Source organism: Colletotrichum aenigma (assembly GCF_013390185.1).
Source record: "Colletotrichum aenigma strain Cg56 chromosome Unknown KSG_Cg56_contig09, whole genome shotgun sequence".
Taxonomy (NCBI): Eukaryota; Fungi; Ascomycota; class Sordariomycetes; order Glomerellales; family Glomerellaceae; genus Colletotrichum; species Colletotrichum aenigma.
The window spans coordinates 2962117-2980808 of NW_023500915.1; the positions used below are offsets into that span (position 1 = coordinate 2962117).

Here is an 18692-nt window from a genome sequence, read left to right on the forward strand (position 1 = left end):
GTTAAGATGAGCCCAAATTCGAAGTTTGCCGATATTGAGGCTATTCGGAGGGCTCAAATCGAGGCGGGCGAACTTGAAAGTAGCACAGATGAATCCAGCGAGTCAGAAAACCCTAGTGACAGCGAAAGTTGCATCGTCGTGGCATCATAATACATATAAATTTTAGTTGAAGTTGATGTGTATAAATGTGAGGGCATCAAAAGTGAGTGGCCGAAATGTGGGGGTGGCCGAGAAGTGGGTGTGGGACGTTATGGGGGTAATCCCGTGCACCAGTGTCGTAATGAACGTGACAATAGTCCCGATGCAGAACAGAACATGGCCAACCTTTGGATACATCATTTTCGGACGAGAAGACGCAGATATGTCTTTTATCCAATTGTACAATTGCGTGTAAAGGTCGGCATTTTATACCTGCAAAGTGGCATGTTGGAGTGACCTGAATGTGCCGCAAAGACAAGGGCGTCCAAGGCAAATAGATATCTCCAGTCGTCATGGCAACATTAGGCAGCAGTCTCTGGATACATGCGAGAGAAAGACTGGTAGAAAGAAACGGTGAAACGTCAATACATTTATGTCCGACCCAACGGCATCGATTGTCCCCGTTAGAAGTAAAGTTATTGTACTGCCTTAGCAGGAGCCCATAAAGAGAGAATTGCTGAAGTTTATGCGAAAGTGGGTTAGTTATGGAATATGTAATTGGTCGTTGGAAGGTGTGCAGATTGCCGCGCTGGCCGACGTAAAAGACCGAATCATACCAGGCGCCAAAAGCATCTTGTAGAAGCCCCGCTTCGTCAATTTGCGTTGGGAAAGTTTTACTGACCCCAAACGACCTCGAACGACCTCTCCTTGTATCCTCTCGAAAGTCCGACTTGATTTGAAACACAGCTGTCAACCTAATGATCTTTGCTGCCATCATAAATTCCCTCATATTTAGGACAACCGCACCTGACCTACTTAGTCCTTGGCGACTGAGCGTCCAGCTATGAGACTGATTGACACGGAAACGATGGATATCGTTGAGCGCTTTGGCGCATCCATCGAGCCTTATGTTATTCTCTCGCATACTTGGGAGGATGAAGAAGTCACCTTTCAGGATTGGGACAAGCCTAGCATAAGGAACGAGATGAAGGGTTTTCAGAAAATCAGGCAAACATGCGAGCTCGGTGCTGCTGACGGTTACCGGTACGCTTGGGTTGACACGTGCTGTATCGACAAGACCAACAGTACGGAGCTTTCCGAGGCCATCAACTCAATGTACAAATGGTACGAAGATGCCGCCGTCTGTTATGTCTATCTTTCGGACCTTCGCGATGGCGCCAGCGACGAGGCATTGAAAGAACAGCGCTGGTTCAAACGCGGCTGGACATTGCAGGAGCTGATAGCTCCACGAGTGGTCCAATTCTTTTCTCGGAACTGGCTACGCATTGGAGTGAAAGCTGGTATGGCGAGGTTACTTTCAGAAATAACATCCATCAACCATGACATTCTATCTGTGTCTCAGGACCTGAACGACTTCAGTGTGGCTGAAAGAATGTCATGGGCATCTGGGAGAGAGACGACCAGACCAGAAGACTTGGCATACTGCCTACTTGGATTTTTTGGAGTCAATATGCCAATGCTGTACGGAGAGGGGAAGAGGGCTTTCCTGCGACTTCAACAAGAAATCATCAAAACTACAAACTACCTATCCATATTTGCCTGGGAGTATGTACCCGTTGTCCGTCGCACGTGGCAAGATCACAAGAATATCACCTGCGGTATATTTGCGGAGTCCCCGAGCGAATTCGCCATAAGAGATCCTCTCGTCGGGTCAAAGCTGAAGATCACACCTTTGAAACGACAGACAGAGGGCGATGTTACTGTCACAAATGCTGGCATCAAAATAACCTGCAGACTCCAGCTGGTGTGGACGCGACATAAGGGAAATTACTCTTACGTTCTTCCCGTCGCTCGCACTCACGGGGAATCCACCAGAAAACGGAACATGTTCTTTCACGACGACTTAGGCGTCATGTTGAAAAAGATTGATTCAGGTCTATTTGTCAGACAAAACCCACTGTCGCTCGTCAGAATGAACAAGCGGACCAAGCGTCTGGACGTTGATCGATACTGTCCCAACGCCTACATTCTCAATGATCTTTCCATGTGGGGCCCTCTGGATCGGTACAGGGAACTACGATTTTATTGGCCGCCGGGAGTCAGAGTTATCCGATGTTGGCCTTGGTCTGACTGGGACGATGGGACTGGAGTATTCATGACTGGGCGCGATGGTCCACGTGGATCTATGCTCATCGAAGTGAAGGTTGAGGACCCTATCGACGGCATTCCGCCACAAATCATGGAGTTCATGTTTGTGTTCTTCGGTCCCCTTGACCAAGACTACCTGACGTACACACTTGTCGAATATGGCCCTTATCAGATGCCGCTGGATCTCATTAATTTGAGACTCCATGGAAGAGACATGAGCCGTAAGGAAATGTTTCATGCTTTGAGGAGGTCGCCAATTCCCAGACAACATCCTGCTTTGGCCCGTATTCTAAGGACTGAGTATGGTGTCCGTCTCTCAGTACAGGCAGTGGAGACCAAGCCTCCGAAGTGGGAGTTTTCGATGATTGTAGATAGCTTCGATCACATACCGGAGGTTGAGATCCTGCCTTGGTCAGACATGCCGCTGCATGTCTAGAAATGGAACGATTAAAATGCATCTAGACGAAAAGCATATCTGTAACAAACCTTCAGGTGAAAAAAAGGTCTCAATCTGACCGTAACTACTCGTCAAGATACCCACCGTCGAGATTATCTTTTTGCCTCTGCCCACATTTCCCCTCTTCCTCAGTTCCTGGTCTTCCTCCTCCAATCGATCAGTACGGAAACGTAGTTGGGCACAGCCAAGGACGTGATCTCACGTCGTGGACAACCAGCCGATACGACTTACCAAATCGGGTTCTGAAGGATTTCGAAACATTCCTTCATGCCGCCTAAGCTTCCGACGATAGCGGCCATGAAAAATCACACGGAGGTTTGTCTGACAAGGTAGCTTACGGGTATCTTCGTGTGGGTCGTGGTGGAACGTCGACCTATCTTTTACTTTTGTAGCTCTTACTTGAATCTGAATACGTCATCATCCACAGCCATAAGCCCTATGAGGCACTCTTACCCAAACCGTGACAAGGCGAGTTGGGACAATTGCGAACTTCGGCCCGACGTTACATAAGCTGCGTGCACAGCTGGTGGGATAATTAATACATATGTCTGACATAGTCCCCAAAAATCCTCCGCCAGTTTCGGTCGTACTGCTTTTTCCTTAGACTCCCAATCAGCAACAGAGATCCATCCATAACCATGTCTCCAGCCTCAACTCCGCAGCTAATCTTCGGCACTGCAAGCTTTGGTGACAATTTACCAATGTCGAGCAGGTGCAGTCGTGTCTGGATCTGCTGAAAGAACATCATGTCCATGTGCTGGATACGGCAGGCCGGTACCCGGCCGAGGCTCAGGGTAGATCGGAGGAATTGATTGGGGGAACCAAGGCTATTCAGCAAGGCTTCCAGGTCGATACCAAGATTCTTGCAATGTCAGCTGATCACAAGGGGGAGCTGTCGAAACAAAACATCGAACACAGTGTCAGCGACAGCCTTCGGCGATTGAATATTCCAAAGGTATGAAAAGGCAGACTTTCAATGCTATCAGCCTGCGATTTGAAGTCAAGGGTCTGACATCGATCGCAGATCAATACTCTTCATATTCATTTCCCTGATTCCCAAACGCCCATTGAAGAGCAGGCCTCAACGCTTGATGAACTTCACAAACAGGGAAAGTTTGCTCAGGTAAGTTGAATTACCTATGGACCTCGATATGAAGATTCATTGCCACATTTGGAGTTCAACTAACAGTTTCTACCCTAAATGTAGCTTGGAGTGTCAAACTTCACTGCCAGTCAACTCACTGCCTTCATCGAGGTGTGCGATAAGCATGGGTTCGTAAAACCTACGGTCTACCAAGGCGAGTACTCGCTCGTCAGCCGAGGCATGGAAAAGCATTTGATTCCCATTCTTCGTGAGCATGGCATTGTCTTCAACGCTTTCAGAGTCATTGCCGCGGGATTTCTCTCTGGAAGCCTTACATCTGGCTCTACGGAAGGCACGCGATTCAGTGGCGATGGCCGAATTGCCAAGTACATGTCAGCCTTGTGGGACAAAGAGTCGCTACATAATGCCCAGCGGAAGCTAAATGCCGCTATCAAAGACGTTGGAATCACGTCTATCGAAGCGGCATTGCGGTGGGCTTATTATCATTCGGCACTTGGGCAAGGTGACGGCATCATCTTGGGGGCCAGCAAGGAATCTCAAATTGAGAGGTATGCTTCGACATCTGCAGATCCGGAGGCTTTTATGATCTAATTCTGACTTTGTAAATAGTAACATCAGGGCAATTAGAAACGGCCCACTCCCAGACACCGTTGTTGCTGCTATCGAGGCCCTTTGGGAAGATCTCCGAGCTGAAAGAGAAGATAGCTACATTAACTAGAACAAATGGGCAAAGAATGAGAAATTGAGTATTACTTTCGTGAGGAAGCTTTCTGACATACTATTGACAAAAGATGGGACAAACCGCTGTCCTACTGTTGCTCGACCACGCCGCCCCTCGAGCTCAAATGTCTAGAGCGCGAAGCATATAAGCGTGTAGATGTTGCTATGTGTTTCGGGATCAACTACAACGGTCCTTGGCAATTCAATGAGAGGGGACTGTGGGTTTTCTATCCGCAAGGACATCAATGAGGTAACGCCACCTACCGCAAAATGGCATAATCCCATCGAGTACTTTGGCAACAGCCCAGTAATACGGAAGTAAGTGTGGGGCAAGTTGGCACCTCAGCCGGGTAAATGGATGGTGAGACACGCATACACGAGCTGACGTGCAGGGGTGGTCAACATGCATGGTGAGTGAAAGAGCGGAAGGATTGTTCTCCGCAGGTTCAGCTGTGCTGGGAAGAGTAGCCAATACACGAAATCAATGCTAGCAGTAGTGTAAAGCCACTGCAGGCATCGGCTGATACTTGTGGTTGGCGGAGGTGACGCAGAAAGCCTGTTGCCCGACGTCTATGAAACGGACTGGCCTAATGCAAACATCAGAAGGTCAGCGAGCTCGCGTACCGCATCTGTGGAGTTGCAATCAGTTACCATAAAAGGGTTTCCTGTTGAACTTTCTCAGACTTTTCAACACTGAGCGCATCCTAAGGTAGGCGGCTTATTTAACTGGCAACCTATGGTGAAAATGCGCGTCTTATCATTATTGTTCGCGCTCCACACATCCCTTGCGATCGCCGCTACTACGTTAGAGGATCTGACAGCCTGTCTTCAGACTGCTTCCGTCCCCATCGGCTCCCCCCTCACCCCTTACAATCTTCGCATTCCTGTCAAGCCGATTCTTGTTGCTGTCCCTACAACTGTTGCGCAAGTATCCTCGGCGGTATCCTGCGGTGCAAAGTATGGAGTCCACGTCAATGCTAAGAGCGGCGGACATAGCTACACCTCTTCCGGCTTTGGCGGAGAGGATGGCCACCTGGTGATCAATATGGACCGCATGTATTCGGTAACTGTCGCAAGCGACGGAACTGCCAAAGTCCAAGCCGGAGCGAGGTTGGGCCACGTCGCGACTGAGCTTTACAACAATGGAAAGAGAGCCATTTCTCATGGCACATGTCCAGCGTAAGTCACCCTGCGTTTTGATGCTTCGCGCGGCTTCTTGTACTGGTAGACTCATACGTAAACTCAGTGTCGGTATCGGAGGTCACGCTCTACATGGAGGTCACGGCATGGTCTCTCGGAAGTACGGCTTTGCTATGGACTGGATCAAGGCAGCAACTGTAGTTCTCGCCAATGGAACTATCACGCGCTGCTCCGCAACCGAAAGACCAAACTTATTCTGGGGCATTCGTGGCGCCGGTTCGTCGATGGTCATCGTGGTCGAGCTTGAACTAAACACGTTTGTCGCACCGGAGAAGATGACATACTTTGACATCGACGTCGTATGGGACACGCAGAAGCTTCCCCAACAGCTTTTGGATGCACAGGAATTTGCCAAAGAGATGCCAGCAGAGCTAACCCTATCTGTAAGCTTCAACAACGATGGGTGCTACCTCAACGGTGGTTTCGTCGGAGACGATGCAGCTTTCAAGACGGCAATCCAGCCCTTATTAATGAGACTGGGGGTGAAGGTTTCCAGCTCTAAGACAGTCGGCTGGATCGAGTTTATCAAGCATTATGCTGGCGTTACTGATATTGACATTACTGCCGGCAGCTATAACGAGGTGAGTTGTTTTCCATGACCAACGGTATTCATCACTGATAGGGTTAGCACGACAACTCCTACGCCTCGAGCCTCACGACGCTAGCCTTATCAAAAACAAATTTCCAATCTCTGGTCAACGCGATTGATAAATCAGGCTTTTCTGTCAGCCGTTCCTGGTACATCCACATGAACCTTCACGGAGGCAACCTCTCCGCCATTTCGAAACCGGTCGACGCAGCCTACGCTCACAGAGACAAAATGCTTCTCTTTCAGCTTAAGGACAGTGTCTCTCAAAGCCAGGCCTATCCATCGACTGGTTTTGCACTCCTGCAGGGATTTAGGCAGAGCATTACAAACGGACTTCAGAGTGGGCAGTGGGGCATGTATGCAAACTACCCCGACTCTCAGATATCCGGGGACGAAGCGCCAAAGCTTTACTATGGGAGCAATCTTAGAAGGCTAGAATGGATCAAGGGAGATTATGATCCCACCAATGTGTTCAGAGACAACCAGTCCATAAAGCCTGCAGAGTAGTATTCTACACCATCAGGTGTAGCAATCAAGATCATCCGCATCCTCAGATAGTGCCACACCATTCATTTCCCATTTTTGGCCCCCCAATGTCGATGGAGTTCCGATTCCACTTGCAATTACAATATGCAGAACTAAGTCATTTTGCTTCACCAACTGCGCTCCGCATTGGTGGACGTGGTTGATGTGTTGCTTGACGATGAATAAGCGCCATTGGTGGCTGGGCCCATTTTTGACCTAGGCAGTCACCTACTCGTGCTTGCCAAGATATCCTTACTCAGGAACACCGCCTTAGTCAGATTGGACTTAGATCGTCTTCCGAGATAGGAAGGTATACTCAATAGTTGAACTTGAGGTTCGTCCTTGCGTGGTCTTGGTTGGGAACTGGACCTATATAAGGAGGCCCTTTCTCACACCATAATTGCCAGTTGAGCAACTCAAATAACAAAACGTTCCACGTTCTTAAAGCATTATTCTCTACTATCATACCTATTATACCAAATCTAACTAACGCACACCGTCAATCTCACCAACTCCCGATACGTCTTCACTCACTCCCACGCGAACCCCAAGATGCACTTTTCTTCCATCCATGGCGTTTGCGCGGCAACGGCCGTACACCTCATCCACCCTGCATCTGCCAGTTACGAATCCGGAAAAGCTGTGCAAGTCAACTTCTACTCCAACTCAGGCTGCTCTGCCTATACTAGCGAAATGGCAGCTTGGTGGACACGCTCCCCTCGAGCTGGCGAAAATGTCAACGGGGGATCTGCGTCTGACTGTTTCGCACTGAACATGCCAGGCAATAGTGGAAGCTTGAACGTCGCCAATGTTTGGAAGGGCAGCGGTGCCAAGAGTTCAGGGGGGTGCTCTCTCTATGATGGATATAACTGTGGTGGTGCGTCCACGTATGCCCGCTTCCAGGATGGCACTGGGACCTGTATTGCATCGAGAAGCTCCAACGGGTTGTTGTGGAAGAGCGCTCGTTGCGGCGTCAACCCCAGCTAGTTGCGTAATACTACCATGTACCGAGTTGCTGCTGGGGCTTCGGTAAGGGTCTCGGAGGACAACATGTTCAAGTTACGCGGTGATCGGGAACGATTATTAGAAAATAAACGTCACATTGTAAAACCGGTCCTAGTGAGCCATTGTAGGTCGATTTTTAAAGCTTCAAAAGCTTCTTCATCTCATCTCCCATGACTCCTGTGTGCGGAACTACAAGAGCCCCAGCTTCTGCCAGTGCTTTTGCCTTGATGTCAGCCGGCACATCCCTTGGCGTCAACAGAGCTCCTGCATGCCCCATCGTCTTGCCCTGTGGAGCTGTTCTTCCCGCAACCATGGCGATGATTGGCTTCGGACTACGTGATTTCCTCCTATACTCCTTGATAGCCTCCGCTGCTCTGAGCTCGGCTTCGCCGCCAATTTCCCCAATGACAATGATGCCCTTCGTCTCTTCATGCTCGAAGAACAACCTCAGCCCGTCCAGCAACGTCGTTCCCGGCATCATGTCTCCCCCCATCCCTACAACGATGCTCTGCCCCAACCCTGCCTTTGTCGTCGCGCCCACAGCCTCATAACTCAGAGTACCGCTCTTCGAAACAATTCCGACTGTTCCTCTGGAGTACTGCTTGTATGGCATAATGCCAATACGACACTGGTTTGGAGCGATGATTCCTGGGCAATTAGGACCAACTAAGCGAGTCTTTGTCTGCGTCCGCAGAATCTCCTGAACTCGAGCCATGTCGTGGACGGGTATGTGCTCCGCGACGGATACGACAAGGGGTATTTCAGCCTCGATTGCCTCAGTGATGGCACTTGCTGCAAATTGAGCCGGAACAAACACGGCACTTGCGTGAGGTTTCACTTTGTCCATAGCCTGAGGAATAACTTCTCGTAAACGAACAGCCATTGGCGGGCATTGAGTAGCTTACCTCTTTAACTGTATCGAACACGGGCAATCCTAGATGATCTTTTCCACCCTTTCCAGGCGAGACGCCACCGACAACGTTCGTGCCATATTCTATTGTGTCTTTTGCATTCAAAGTGGCCTTAGCAGTGTCAGCTCGTTGTGCTAAATAGGACAAGAGACGTGTAACCAACTCACAGCTCTTCCCGTAAACCCTGAGCCAGGCATTAGCATTCGGCCTATTCTCTCTTAACGTTCAATGGGTCTCTACCTTGGTAGATGACTCTCGTGTTCCCGTCTATTCTCATGGTTTCAATCGTATCTTCCTCATATGACCTTTGATTCGCGCTCGACGTTGAAAACCTCATGCGGACATTGCCAAATTGCGGTGCTTGCTGGGGCGCCTTGGCCACCTTTAGCCATTGTCGGGTGAACATGCTTGCGGAGAAAAGATCGATAGCCTCAGAAGGAATGAATCACGCAAACACAAGATCATTCAGAAAATTGAGAAAGCCGGATCTACTGAGGCTAATTGATATCGCAGGTCCTTTGCCTCGTGAAGCTGAAGCTACATCGCCCCAAGGATTATCGGATCACTGTTGTCGGAACTAGGGTAGGACCTCGGCTACATAGAGTGCCATATAACCGAGATGGCGCTTTTGGTGATGTCATGGTCTGGCCGTGTTATTTCCCCCGCCCCAACACCAGCGGGGCTTCTGTCGGCTACATGACACTTTTACAAACACCAGCCAGATTCACATCGAGCGGGAATTCCAGATACTCTGATGTCTTGGATCAACACATAGGTTTCAGGCTGCTCTGTGAGGACGCAATCGCTCGGCGACTGTTTATTTTCCCAACTTCAGGTGGTGCGATCGGTAATGAGGTGTGTCGGCAATGGCTCCAACCCCACGTAAGAGGGCTCGGCAAGCTTGTCTCGCCTGCAATGCCAGACGGGTCAAGTGCGATGTAACCGAGAGAGTCCCGTGTCGGAATTGCGCCGCCGCAAACGTGCCGTGTGAGCTCCGAGTGTCACGCCGCGGCAAACATCCGCGGCCCTCCCGGCGGCGTCCCGGACCGGATGTCAATGTCTCTTCTGCACACACGAGCCCATCGCCGGCTTTCGCAGACGACACTTTCGACACCGTCTCCACGATCGATGATGCGGACGAGCACGTCGCTGCATCTCAAGTGCTTGCTGCACTATCGCAGAACCGCGACCGGGAAGATTCTTTCGAAGTATTCGAAGCTGACAGTACCATCACGGTGCGTGAGCCCGAGCCGCAAACAGTCCCGGACACAATCGATGGCAGGCAGGAAGAAGAAACATCAGTCTTCCTGGGAGAGTCGACGTCCATACGGTACGTCACTCATGGGTATCCCACTCCAGCAGGAGCCGGTGTCTCGCCGCCTGAAAACCTGAGGTTTCTCCACTCGGTGCCGAATGCTGTTAGGGCCGAGAACATGATTCCGCCTTGGGAAGTTGAGAGAAGACAGGCTCGCATACGGTCCCTCAAGGCTGAAGGCGTCTTTTCGTTTCCGCCGAAGCTGGCTGTGGAGGCGTTGCTTCGAGCATACTTCAGGTGGTTCCACCCCTGCTTCCCAATTGTAGATGAACAGAATGTATGGGACCAGCATGAGAGGGAAACTCTATCTCCCCTTCTTCTGCAGGCCATGCTCTTCATCGCGGTCATCCACTGTGAAGAGGATGACTTGCCGACAGTTGGTCTTGGAAGCCGCCACATGGCGAAGTACGTGTTCTACAATAGGGCAAAAGACATCTACGACGTCGACTTCGAGCCAAAGAAGTTCACAGTCACTCAGTCTTTATTTCTGTTGAGCTTCTGGCGAGCCGGTGCTCTGCTTGAGAAAGATGCGCGCCATTGGCTCGGTGCCGCCATCAGTCTCGCCCAGACGAAAGCCTTGCATCGATCGGCGCCTACAAAATCATCAGATGCAAATACGGAAAAGCTTCGGCGGCGGCTGTGGTGGTCGATTTACATCAGGGAACGACAATGTGCTGCTGCCCTAGGCCTCCCAAACCGAATCAGGGATGAAGACTGCGACATCGAGCCCCTGAGCGAACCGGACTTCGAACATGCCTTCAGTCTGTCATTATCAGTACCCAAAGCACAAGAGTACACTGCATATGTCATAGGCATGTCTCAGCTCTCTCGAGTTTTAGGAAAGATTGTGCACTGTGGATATCTCCCTAGCAAGTCACTCAGCACGAATGACCGTTCACAGATGAAGGATGATCTTGTTCGATGGAGGCAGAGTCTACCTGCCGCAATGCGTACTGGTACAGATGATCTTGGAGATCCACCGGGGTTTCACTGCAATATGCTACATCTTGCATATAACAATCTTCTGATCCTTCTGTACAGGTCAGGTTGCATCGGTAGTGCAGAGGAAAGCCGAGAAGTTGACGGACAAGTCGCTCTCCAAGCTGCTGCTCGCAACTCAAGGATCATTGAGGATATGCTCCTTGAAGGAAACTTGCGACATGGCCAGATCCACGTCATTACGAACCTCTTCAATACCCTCTGTATACATACCGTTAACCTTCGAACATCCCGGGGTACTGGCCGCGCTATTCTCGAACATAGAGCCAAGTTGTGTCTTCTAGGCTTACAGGAACTGCAGAAGACATGGGAGGTCACAAATTGGGTGCTACAGCTATTTTTCAAGTACCTGGATCGGTCCACAGCGGCGAGACTCCAGATGCAGGATGACTCAGGCGTGACTGGTGCTGCAGACAAGTGTCAGGTGAGCAGTCGCCAAGACGACAGAACGTTGGACACAGGAGGCTCTCCAGTACATGAATCTGGTGGCGACATGGATGGACTTGATACTTTGCTCGCGTCAGACACGCCTTGGTCGTGGTCTACTGAAGAGGCCAATCAGTTTCTCTTCTCGCAAATCGAGAATGATTTTGCGTTTGGCGAGGGCGGAATACTCGAATGGACAAATGCGGCAGCAACCATCTAGGCCATAATAATCTCCATAGGCCAAGTACACGCTCTTCCTTTTGAGGGGCCCCGAGCTCCTGAATAGTCGATAAGAGGCATTCTTGGTACATATTGCTGCCATTGCCAAGTGACTAGTCCTAGTGATTGGCGATATTGTCCTGGGTTGCGAGGGTATGCACATTATACTGTCCCTTTATAGTGACAGTTCCCCCATTATCGCCCATCATGAAAGAAAGTTTGGAGAACATGACACCTGGTTGTGAGAAGATTCCAGATCAATATTGTGAAGCCCATGAAGAGTTTCCAGAACAACAAAGCAAACTGCTCATTGTGTGATTTCGCAGGCCTGGCTGCCTTCCAAGCAGCAGCTAAGCCAACTGGCCAATATGTGGTTACATCATCCCTCAGCCAAAAGCCGGTCGTGATTTTCCTTTCTTTCATTCGTCAGCCTACCATGTTATCACACTCGTCTCTTGCAGATACAAATGGAGATTAAATGGAGACATGACTGTGGCTAACGCGGCTCTGGAACACGTAATAAGACTCAGTGTTGCTGGGCGACGCATTATTCCAACCTGTGGGTATCGCCCTGTCCAATTTCCATCTCTTCTCACATTGGAGTCATCAATAGTCTTTGTTAATATTCCCAGTCCTATTCTTCGTTATCTCATGATCCTCGCTCAGAGCATATGAACAACCCAATGGCGCCTGATCCCGACTTGCTGAACTATTCCATCACTAGGAGAACCAACCCCAACAACATGTTCACGCGTCAGTTGTGATATCGAGAAGCTTCGCCTGCCTCTCAAGAAACTCTAGTTTGGGACGATCGCTCTTCACGGTGACCTTCGCTGAGGCCACACTTAGCGCCTCTGTGACTCTCCCATCTCGAAGTATATTCCTCTCTTAACATGCGTCATACCCGAACTCATACCATCCATGGGCATGATACGATCTTTCTAGAGCTCGTATGGTGATGACTTCAACACAGCACTATGCCCGTTCGTAGTAGTTATCCTCGGTAATACTGATCATGGCGTTACACTGTGCAACACACATGGGTAGTGCTGCCACACCGCGTGTCTGTATGCCTCTGTTGTCCTGGTCGATACAGGCCCAGTCCTGTAGACAGTCAGTGAGACCCGAAATGGGCTTGGAAGCAAGCTATTTGGAGAGGATACTTACGAGCCATACACAAACGGTCTTTGGATTCACGTCCGGATGTTCCAGAAGGAAATTCTTCAAAGCGCTCATCATTTGATGATACTTGGTATTCCCCATATCGTCGGGAGAGAATCCGCCAACACCCTTCTGTTTGGACCATGTGTACGACATGAAAATCACATAAAGCTCTTCATCACCATCATCCCCGAAGCGGCGTGTCAGGTTCTCGCTAGATTTGGGCAGCTTGCCGTGTCTAGCAAAGTCGGCGAAACGTACATATTTGAACGCGTCGAAATGGAGTGCTTTCTCTTCATCCGTAGCAAGAGCCTTCGCGTACACCTGTCGCAGTCTTGTTATGCTGGACCGTTTGTCTGCTTCCAGCAAAACTGGTCGTAAAATCTCCTGCAAAAGCTCCCGGTAGCCCTTGCGAATAGCAGATTCCAGCGCAGATTCTGATGGGTGCTGCTGGACCTCGTCGTGGTTGAGCTGTCGATTCAGCGCCTCGATCAGAATATCCTATGTTAGCTCATCACCACTATAGACTGCGAAGTCCAGTGCTGAGTAGCCAGATCTGTCTCGTAACGTCAAATCCGCTCCAGCATCGATCATTTCCCGTACGTAACCTCGGTACTCTTCGCAAGGCTCTTCCCAGAGGGCTGCAACCGGCGTATATCCATCGGAAGGATTGACTTGAGCAAGAGCCTTTTCTTTTTAGCCATCCAAGAGTAGCGCTCTGCCGTAGTACAGCCTAGACAATGCAATCTTACTGGGATCGCCCGACTGGACGGCCAGCTTTTGACCATCCCAAGCTGCGCCAATCGCCTTATCGAGGTGACCTTGCACAGTGTAACAGAGCGATAGACAGTGGAATGCGATAGCCTCATGTGCTGTAGCGGTCTGAGCCTTAGCTGCTTTTTGACGGGAATCTTCCTGACTGTCTGTTGAAGCTCTCAGCCGTCGGCATATGTCGACCCGTTCTTCAAACTGCTTTATGGCGACAGCCAAGTACTCCTCATCATGGTTTAGCAGGAAAAGTTGGTAGTTAACCATGCCAAGATTACCAATTGCACGCTCTGTTTCCAGCTCGAGCCCAAGATTTTGGCAGATTCATACTGTTCTTCGCAAGTCCGTTTGGCGTCGTTTAATTTGTCTAAATGACGATATACTACCGCCAGCTCTGCAAGTGCTTTGATCCGGCTTTCGTTGGACGGCATATTCTTGACTACTTCTTCGAGGTACTCGCTGGCTCTTGCAAAGCACTGCGATGAGCAAGCAGCGCCTCCTCCAGTTCATTTCCACGGGTATGTGCTAGGCCTTGTTGATAGAACCATTCCCAGCTCCGGAACGCTTCAATTGCTGCTGCAATCGTGGCAGGTGTGGTGGCTTCTGGATCGCTCTCCTGATTGCCTGTGAAGAGTCGTAAAACTAGAATGCTACGTACATCTCATTCAGGTCGACATCCAATCTGTGGAAAGCTCCGACGTCTTTCCTGTAGGTCATGTGGCGCGAGTGGACTTCTGACCGTATCTCATTCGCCTGGACCAGCTCCCCTGTATTGATGTATGTGGCGATGTTTCGAGATGTCCCATCTGCCTTTTCGTTTCTTGTGCTATTGGTGTCGCCTGAAGAGAGCTCATGCCTGACATGTGTTGCTGTAGCTGGTTGTGCCTACTGGATTCGATATTGGTAGTCCCGTGCCTGTCCAAGCAGGACCCAGCTTTGAGCAAACTGTCGGTGCGAAAAGATGACGGGTGTTCCTCCGTTTTCTCGTTGAAATCCGGGGAGCCACATCCCAAGCTGAGCCGATTCGTGAGCATCGCCGTCTTTTACTATGGGCCAAAGAGTGATTGAAACAAATCCCTCGAAGTTGTGATGGACTTTACTGATAATCGACGTCTCTGATAATACCCCTTGAACAAGAGACCATATCGATTCAATTCCTTGCGGAGATCGTTGAGAAGCCTGGTGTCTCGATTCACGTAGAAAGGCGACGGCCAAAGCAAGATTGAAATACTGCCGCAGAAGGCCTGGTGGAGAGATGAGCTGTGTATGACCAATCCATTGGTGAAGAGTCAAGGCGCTGCCAGTTTTCTTAACCTTTGCCGCCAGCTTCTGGACTTCGCTGCTGTAGGGGGGGATTGTTCCATTTTTGACGGCGTCGAGAATTGGCTGGATTTCGGAGACAAGGTTCTTGTCGCACAAACACTTCAGAATACTGTAAATCGATGGCCAAAAGATTCTTGCTTGCTGGCATTTTGCCATGGCTCATTTCTTGATTGGATGCCAATTGTCGACTGCTGTTGGCTTGGAGGAGATTTGTCTCACCTCCGAGAGATTTGTTTCACCTCCGATTGCAAGCGGCAATGTGCCGCTGCAGTGGAGTGTCGGACAGAGCAAATCATATCAGGCATAAGCAGAGCCTGCAGACAGCCTGCGTCAATTATCTTCAAGGCCACGACTGCTACCTTACCCCGCTTCTGAAGTCGCTGCCTGGCGTCAGTTGTCTTCACCATGGACTTCTGTCACGATACCTTTTGAGCAACCACGAAGTTATTACAGGTCTTGTCTCGCTCAGTTATGGCTCCAGCGGCTGATATTGGTGTGGCATTGGCGGGCATCGTGTTTGTTCACTTTTCGTAGAGGTTGATCACTGATGCTAAAGACCTCTATCGTAAGGGGAAAACACAAGCGGAAGAAAGGATTCGCATCGGAAGCCCGACGGATGACCAAAGACTTGAAGAATTTCTGTCTTAATCTCGACGGGAGCTCACTCGGCAAATTCAAGCCCCAAAAGGCCCCGAAGGCTCTTACGATGAACTGTAGTGATCAGGGGATTCGAGGCCCATGGATAACCTCGAAAGCCCAATCTAATAGCCTCCTCCGCCACCAGGCCAATCGTCAGATGAGAATTCGTAGACATGTGCCGCATGGGGCGAGTGACACATGAGACGAACCAGCCATCTTTTTCATCGATATAGTTGTCAAAGTCGATTACTTTACCATAAATGGTTCTGTCAAGTATGTGAGACGTAATATCGAGTAGTCGAGGACAAGATTCGAGCGTCAAAAATAGTCTCATGGGGATTATCATTCACGGGACCGCCTCTTCATTTCTTCTGCAGGCCAACGGACTTTGGGGCTGTGTGGAAATCGCTTCCCTGAAGCAATTTCCAATGTATCTATTGTTTACTTAAGCGCAGCGTGGCTTATGTACGCAACCATGTGTTGCAGGTTTTCCACAGCTGTTAATGCTGTTTACGGGAATGAGGCTTATGACACGGGGTGCTTGTTCAGCCTGATTCCGTAACTCGCAAAGGTCGTCACTGATACTTTTCAAAAGGGGTGTGTTGGTCGCCTGTTGGCTGCCTTCCTGCGGCCAATACAACCATGCAGACAAACTACCCCGCAGTGACTGAGGATTTCCTCGTCCCCGGGTCCTCTGTCGACAGCACTTACTCACCACTTGCTCACCACTTGCATTTGTTCCGTACGCCGTGGAGACTTGTAGTACCCCATGTCTTTGACCGGGTATGTCACGAAAATCAGGAGGTGATCACCCGTAAAGCAGCAGTAACAGCGTATTCTTTCATATCCATTTCAACCAAGTAGATTTGGGACCGAACGGAGCTGTCGCGGTGGACAATCACATAGAAGGATCTGCAACCTCCCCATTTCTTTCAAGCCAGTTGTGCCGACTTGTAGCAAGTTGCGAGAGGTTGCATTCTTGAGATAATAGAACCAAGGGCTGCCTTATGTGCAATAGAAGGACTGGGAAGCGGGGTTAGACCCGGAAAGGAACATTCATCAACGCCATGAAGTGCATTTTCAGGAAGTGCAATTAAATCACAATTGTACAGAGTCGAGGAACGCACAAGGTTGACTAACGTTGTTCTTACTAATTCACCTTTGGCCTTGGCCTATGTTTCTGCCTCAGAAGGTCTATTTAGGCGCGTTCTTCTCTTCCATACTCGTCTCGTGTAAGTTCTTAGACTATCATCAACGTGGATGAGACCGTTGACCCGGCTGATCTCCATCTTTTACTAAGATTACTAGCCTTTGAACTACCTCACCTCAAGCTAAACGGCAAGCTTTTCCAACACGCGGGTTGAGTAGGACTCATCATGGACAATTCTGCATTCACGTTGACTACCTAGTACCTATCGTAAGGTACGGCTGTGTCGTGTCTGAATGAAAGACCGAACTATGATATTACTGCAGGCTTGCCGATGCTAATGGATGCAGCTGCAATTGAAATCGTTCTCTACTGCTCTGGTGCCGGGGTGGGATCGAGGGGCTTCCGTCCCCAAACACACCTCTGACGGTAGTATCCATGCAGCTTACCAGACCTAATCTCGCGACGGAGCTGAGCGGCGTAGATTTGAATCTCCTCCCTGCTCCAAGTTGACATGACGTTAGCCATGAAGAGGACATAGCCTTCAATATCGGAGAGAAGCGTCAACTGCGCCCATTCACCAATTTCTCTCTTCACTGGATCCTTAGGCCAGTTGCCAATGGGTGCCTTCATTGGTCTCTCGTCAGTGCCGCCATTTATCGAAAGAGTGATATATCGTACCTTATTGTTCCACTCGGTAATGTTCTCGAAACCAGCTCCCTCCATGGACGTCTTTTGAAGGTTCTCGTCAAGAACGCGGAACGTCCGGCCCATCTTCCGGCCACCCTCCTCGAAAAACTTGCCCCACTGACCCAGCGCACTAGTCTCCGGAACGGTGTCATCGTCACTCATGATGGCGGGAGAGACTTCGAAACTCTCGAGGTAACCACCTGGCTTGAGAGCCGCGTAGGCCTGCTTGAACAGCTCTGGCCAATCCGCGATACTTCCGACGAGGAAACGGATGTGGATGTAGTCGAAGGTACCAGGAGCAAAAGTCCACTCGCGAGTGCAATCCTCGATCTCGCTATTTCAGTGTTAGTGGGTATGCGATGAGACGAAAGGCTCTCGCACTTACAACTTGCAGTTAGGAGGAACCCATGTTGGCTGAATGGGCGAGATGTCGGTTCCGATAACCTCGCATTCCGGGTTCTCATCGGCGAAGTCACTGAGCAATGTTAGAGATTGACTGGCATCGCATAATATCGAATCCTTACATAGCCCAGATGCCTGCGTTCAAACAGTGAATCAGCTTCAGTCTGATGTAAGTCGAACCCTTGCATGCTCACCAGTTCCAGTTCCAACATCGAGGGCTTTGGTCAGCTTGCTCTTGTCTATCGGTGCCAAGTGAAGCTTATCGCCGCAAGAGAGTGTCAAAAGATGATGGCTGCCGCATGTCAGTCCCCTGTCAGGTTCAGTATGACTTCTTCATCTCACTTGATGTCCCAGCACTCATTCTGCTGCTCGTCGTTGCTCCCCCTACAACTAGTGTTAGTGACATGACAGACCGCAACCGGACTCAGAGCATCTGACCAGTACTGGGCATTTCCGACCTCGCCGTGAAACGTGCGTCCGTGAATCTTTCGGTACTCGAGAATGGTAGAGGTGATCGACGCAGTAGAGCTGGCGTTGTCGTCGCCTAGCGCCGAGTCGTTGTCGCCGTCATTAGCAACCTCCTAGCACGCCGTCAATCATCTCCGGTACCAAGTTTGGGAACGCGGTCGGACCGCCAGGTCGACTGACTCGTGCCGCCTGCACCCAGTGCTCAGCCGGCAAGATACCAGCGGCGGCCGCCGTGTCCTGCTGCTGCTGAGCGGCCGCGGTCGCTTGATCCTCGTCCTGTTCGGGGCACATTTTTGATGATGCTCCGTCGTCGTTTCGTCGCGATGCTATGCTTCGTCGTCTGCCGTTCCCTACCAAGCGGAGAAAAGGAGAAAAT

At 50.2% G+C, this 18692-nt stretch overlaps 7 protein-coding genes across 7 annotated transcripts; 4 read left to right on the forward strand and 3 right to left on the reverse strand.

Moving 5' to 3' along the window:
• Nucleotides 1–1006: 1006 nt before the first annotated feature.
• CGCA056_v013448 (Vegetative incompatibility protein HET-E-1) lies at nucleotides 1007–2683 on the forward strand (the record flags this gene model as incomplete). The annotated part of the gene is made up of 1 exon (XM_037328692.1): nucleotides 1007–2683. The coding sequence occupies one exon, from the start codon at nucleotides 1007–1009 to the stop codon at nucleotides 2681–2683; it is 1677 nt and encodes a 558-aa protein (XP_037173384.1).
• Nucleotides 2684–3572: 889 nt separating this feature from the next.
• Akr7a3 (Aflatoxin B1 aldehyde reductase member 3) lies at nucleotides 3573–4527 on the forward strand (the record flags this gene model as incomplete). The annotated part of the gene is made up of 4 exons (XM_037328693.1): nucleotides 3573–3659; nucleotides 3729–3827; nucleotides 3912–4357; nucleotides 4419–4527. 4 exons carry the CDS (start codon nucleotides 3573–3575, stop codon nucleotides 4525–4527), a joined length of 741 nt encoding a protein of 246 aa, XP_037173383.1.
• Nucleotides 4528–5274: 747 nt separating this feature from the next.
• sorD-1 (FAD-linked oxidoreductase sorD) lies at nucleotides 5275–6825 on the forward strand (the record flags this gene model as incomplete). The annotated part of the gene is made up of 3 exons (XM_037328694.1): nucleotides 5275–5708; nucleotides 5776–6310; nucleotides 6358–6825. 3 exons carry the CDS (start codon nucleotides 5275–5277, stop codon nucleotides 6823–6825), a joined length of 1437 nt encoding a protein of 478 aa, XP_037173466.1.
• Nucleotides 6826–7984: 1159 nt separating this feature from the next.
• On the reverse strand, nucleotides 7985–9165 carry CGCA056_v013451 (Succinate--CoA ligase [ADP-forming] subunit alpha; the record flags this gene model as incomplete). The annotated part of the gene is made up of 4 exons (XM_037328695.1): nucleotides 7985–8698; nucleotides 8754–8870; nucleotides 8927–8943; nucleotides 9000–9165. 4 exons carry the CDS (start codon nucleotides 9163–9165, stop codon nucleotides 7985–7987), a joined length of 1014 nt encoding a protein of 337 aa, XP_037172533.1.
• Nucleotides 9166–9625: 460 nt separating this feature from the next.
• On the forward strand, nucleotides 9626–11719 carry CGCA056_v013452 (Cutinase transcription factor 1 alpha; the record flags this gene model as incomplete). Its single annotated transcript, XM_037328696.1, has 1 exon — nucleotides 9626–11719. The coding sequence occupies one exon, from the start codon at nucleotides 9626–9628 to the stop codon at nucleotides 11717–11719; it is 2094 nt and encodes a 697-aa protein (XP_037173468.1).
• Nucleotides 11720–12693: 974 nt separating this feature from the next.
• CGCA056_v013453 (uncharacterized protein) lies at nucleotides 12694–13914 on the reverse strand (the record flags this gene model as incomplete). The annotated part of the gene is made up of 4 exons (XM_037328697.1): nucleotides 12694–12822; nucleotides 12886–13380; nucleotides 13483–13571; nucleotides 13632–13914. 4 exons carry the CDS (start codon nucleotides 13912–13914, stop codon nucleotides 12694–12696), a joined length of 996 nt encoding a protein of 331 aa, XP_037172865.1.
• A 3211-nt stretch (nucleotides 13915–17125) lies between these two features.
• On the reverse strand, nucleotides 17126–18607 carry CGCA056_v013454 (Secondary metabolism regulator LAE1; the record flags this gene model as incomplete). The annotated part of the gene is made up of 7 exons (XM_037328698.1): nucleotides 17126–17780; nucleotides 17832–17921; nucleotides 17971–17983; nucleotides 18043–18140; nucleotides 18191–18232; nucleotides 18287–18429; nucleotides 18497–18607. 7 exons carry the CDS (start codon nucleotides 18605–18607, stop codon nucleotides 17126–17128), a joined length of 1152 nt encoding a protein of 383 aa, XP_037172866.1.
• Between the last annotated feature and the right edge of the window lie 85 nt (nucleotides 18608–18692).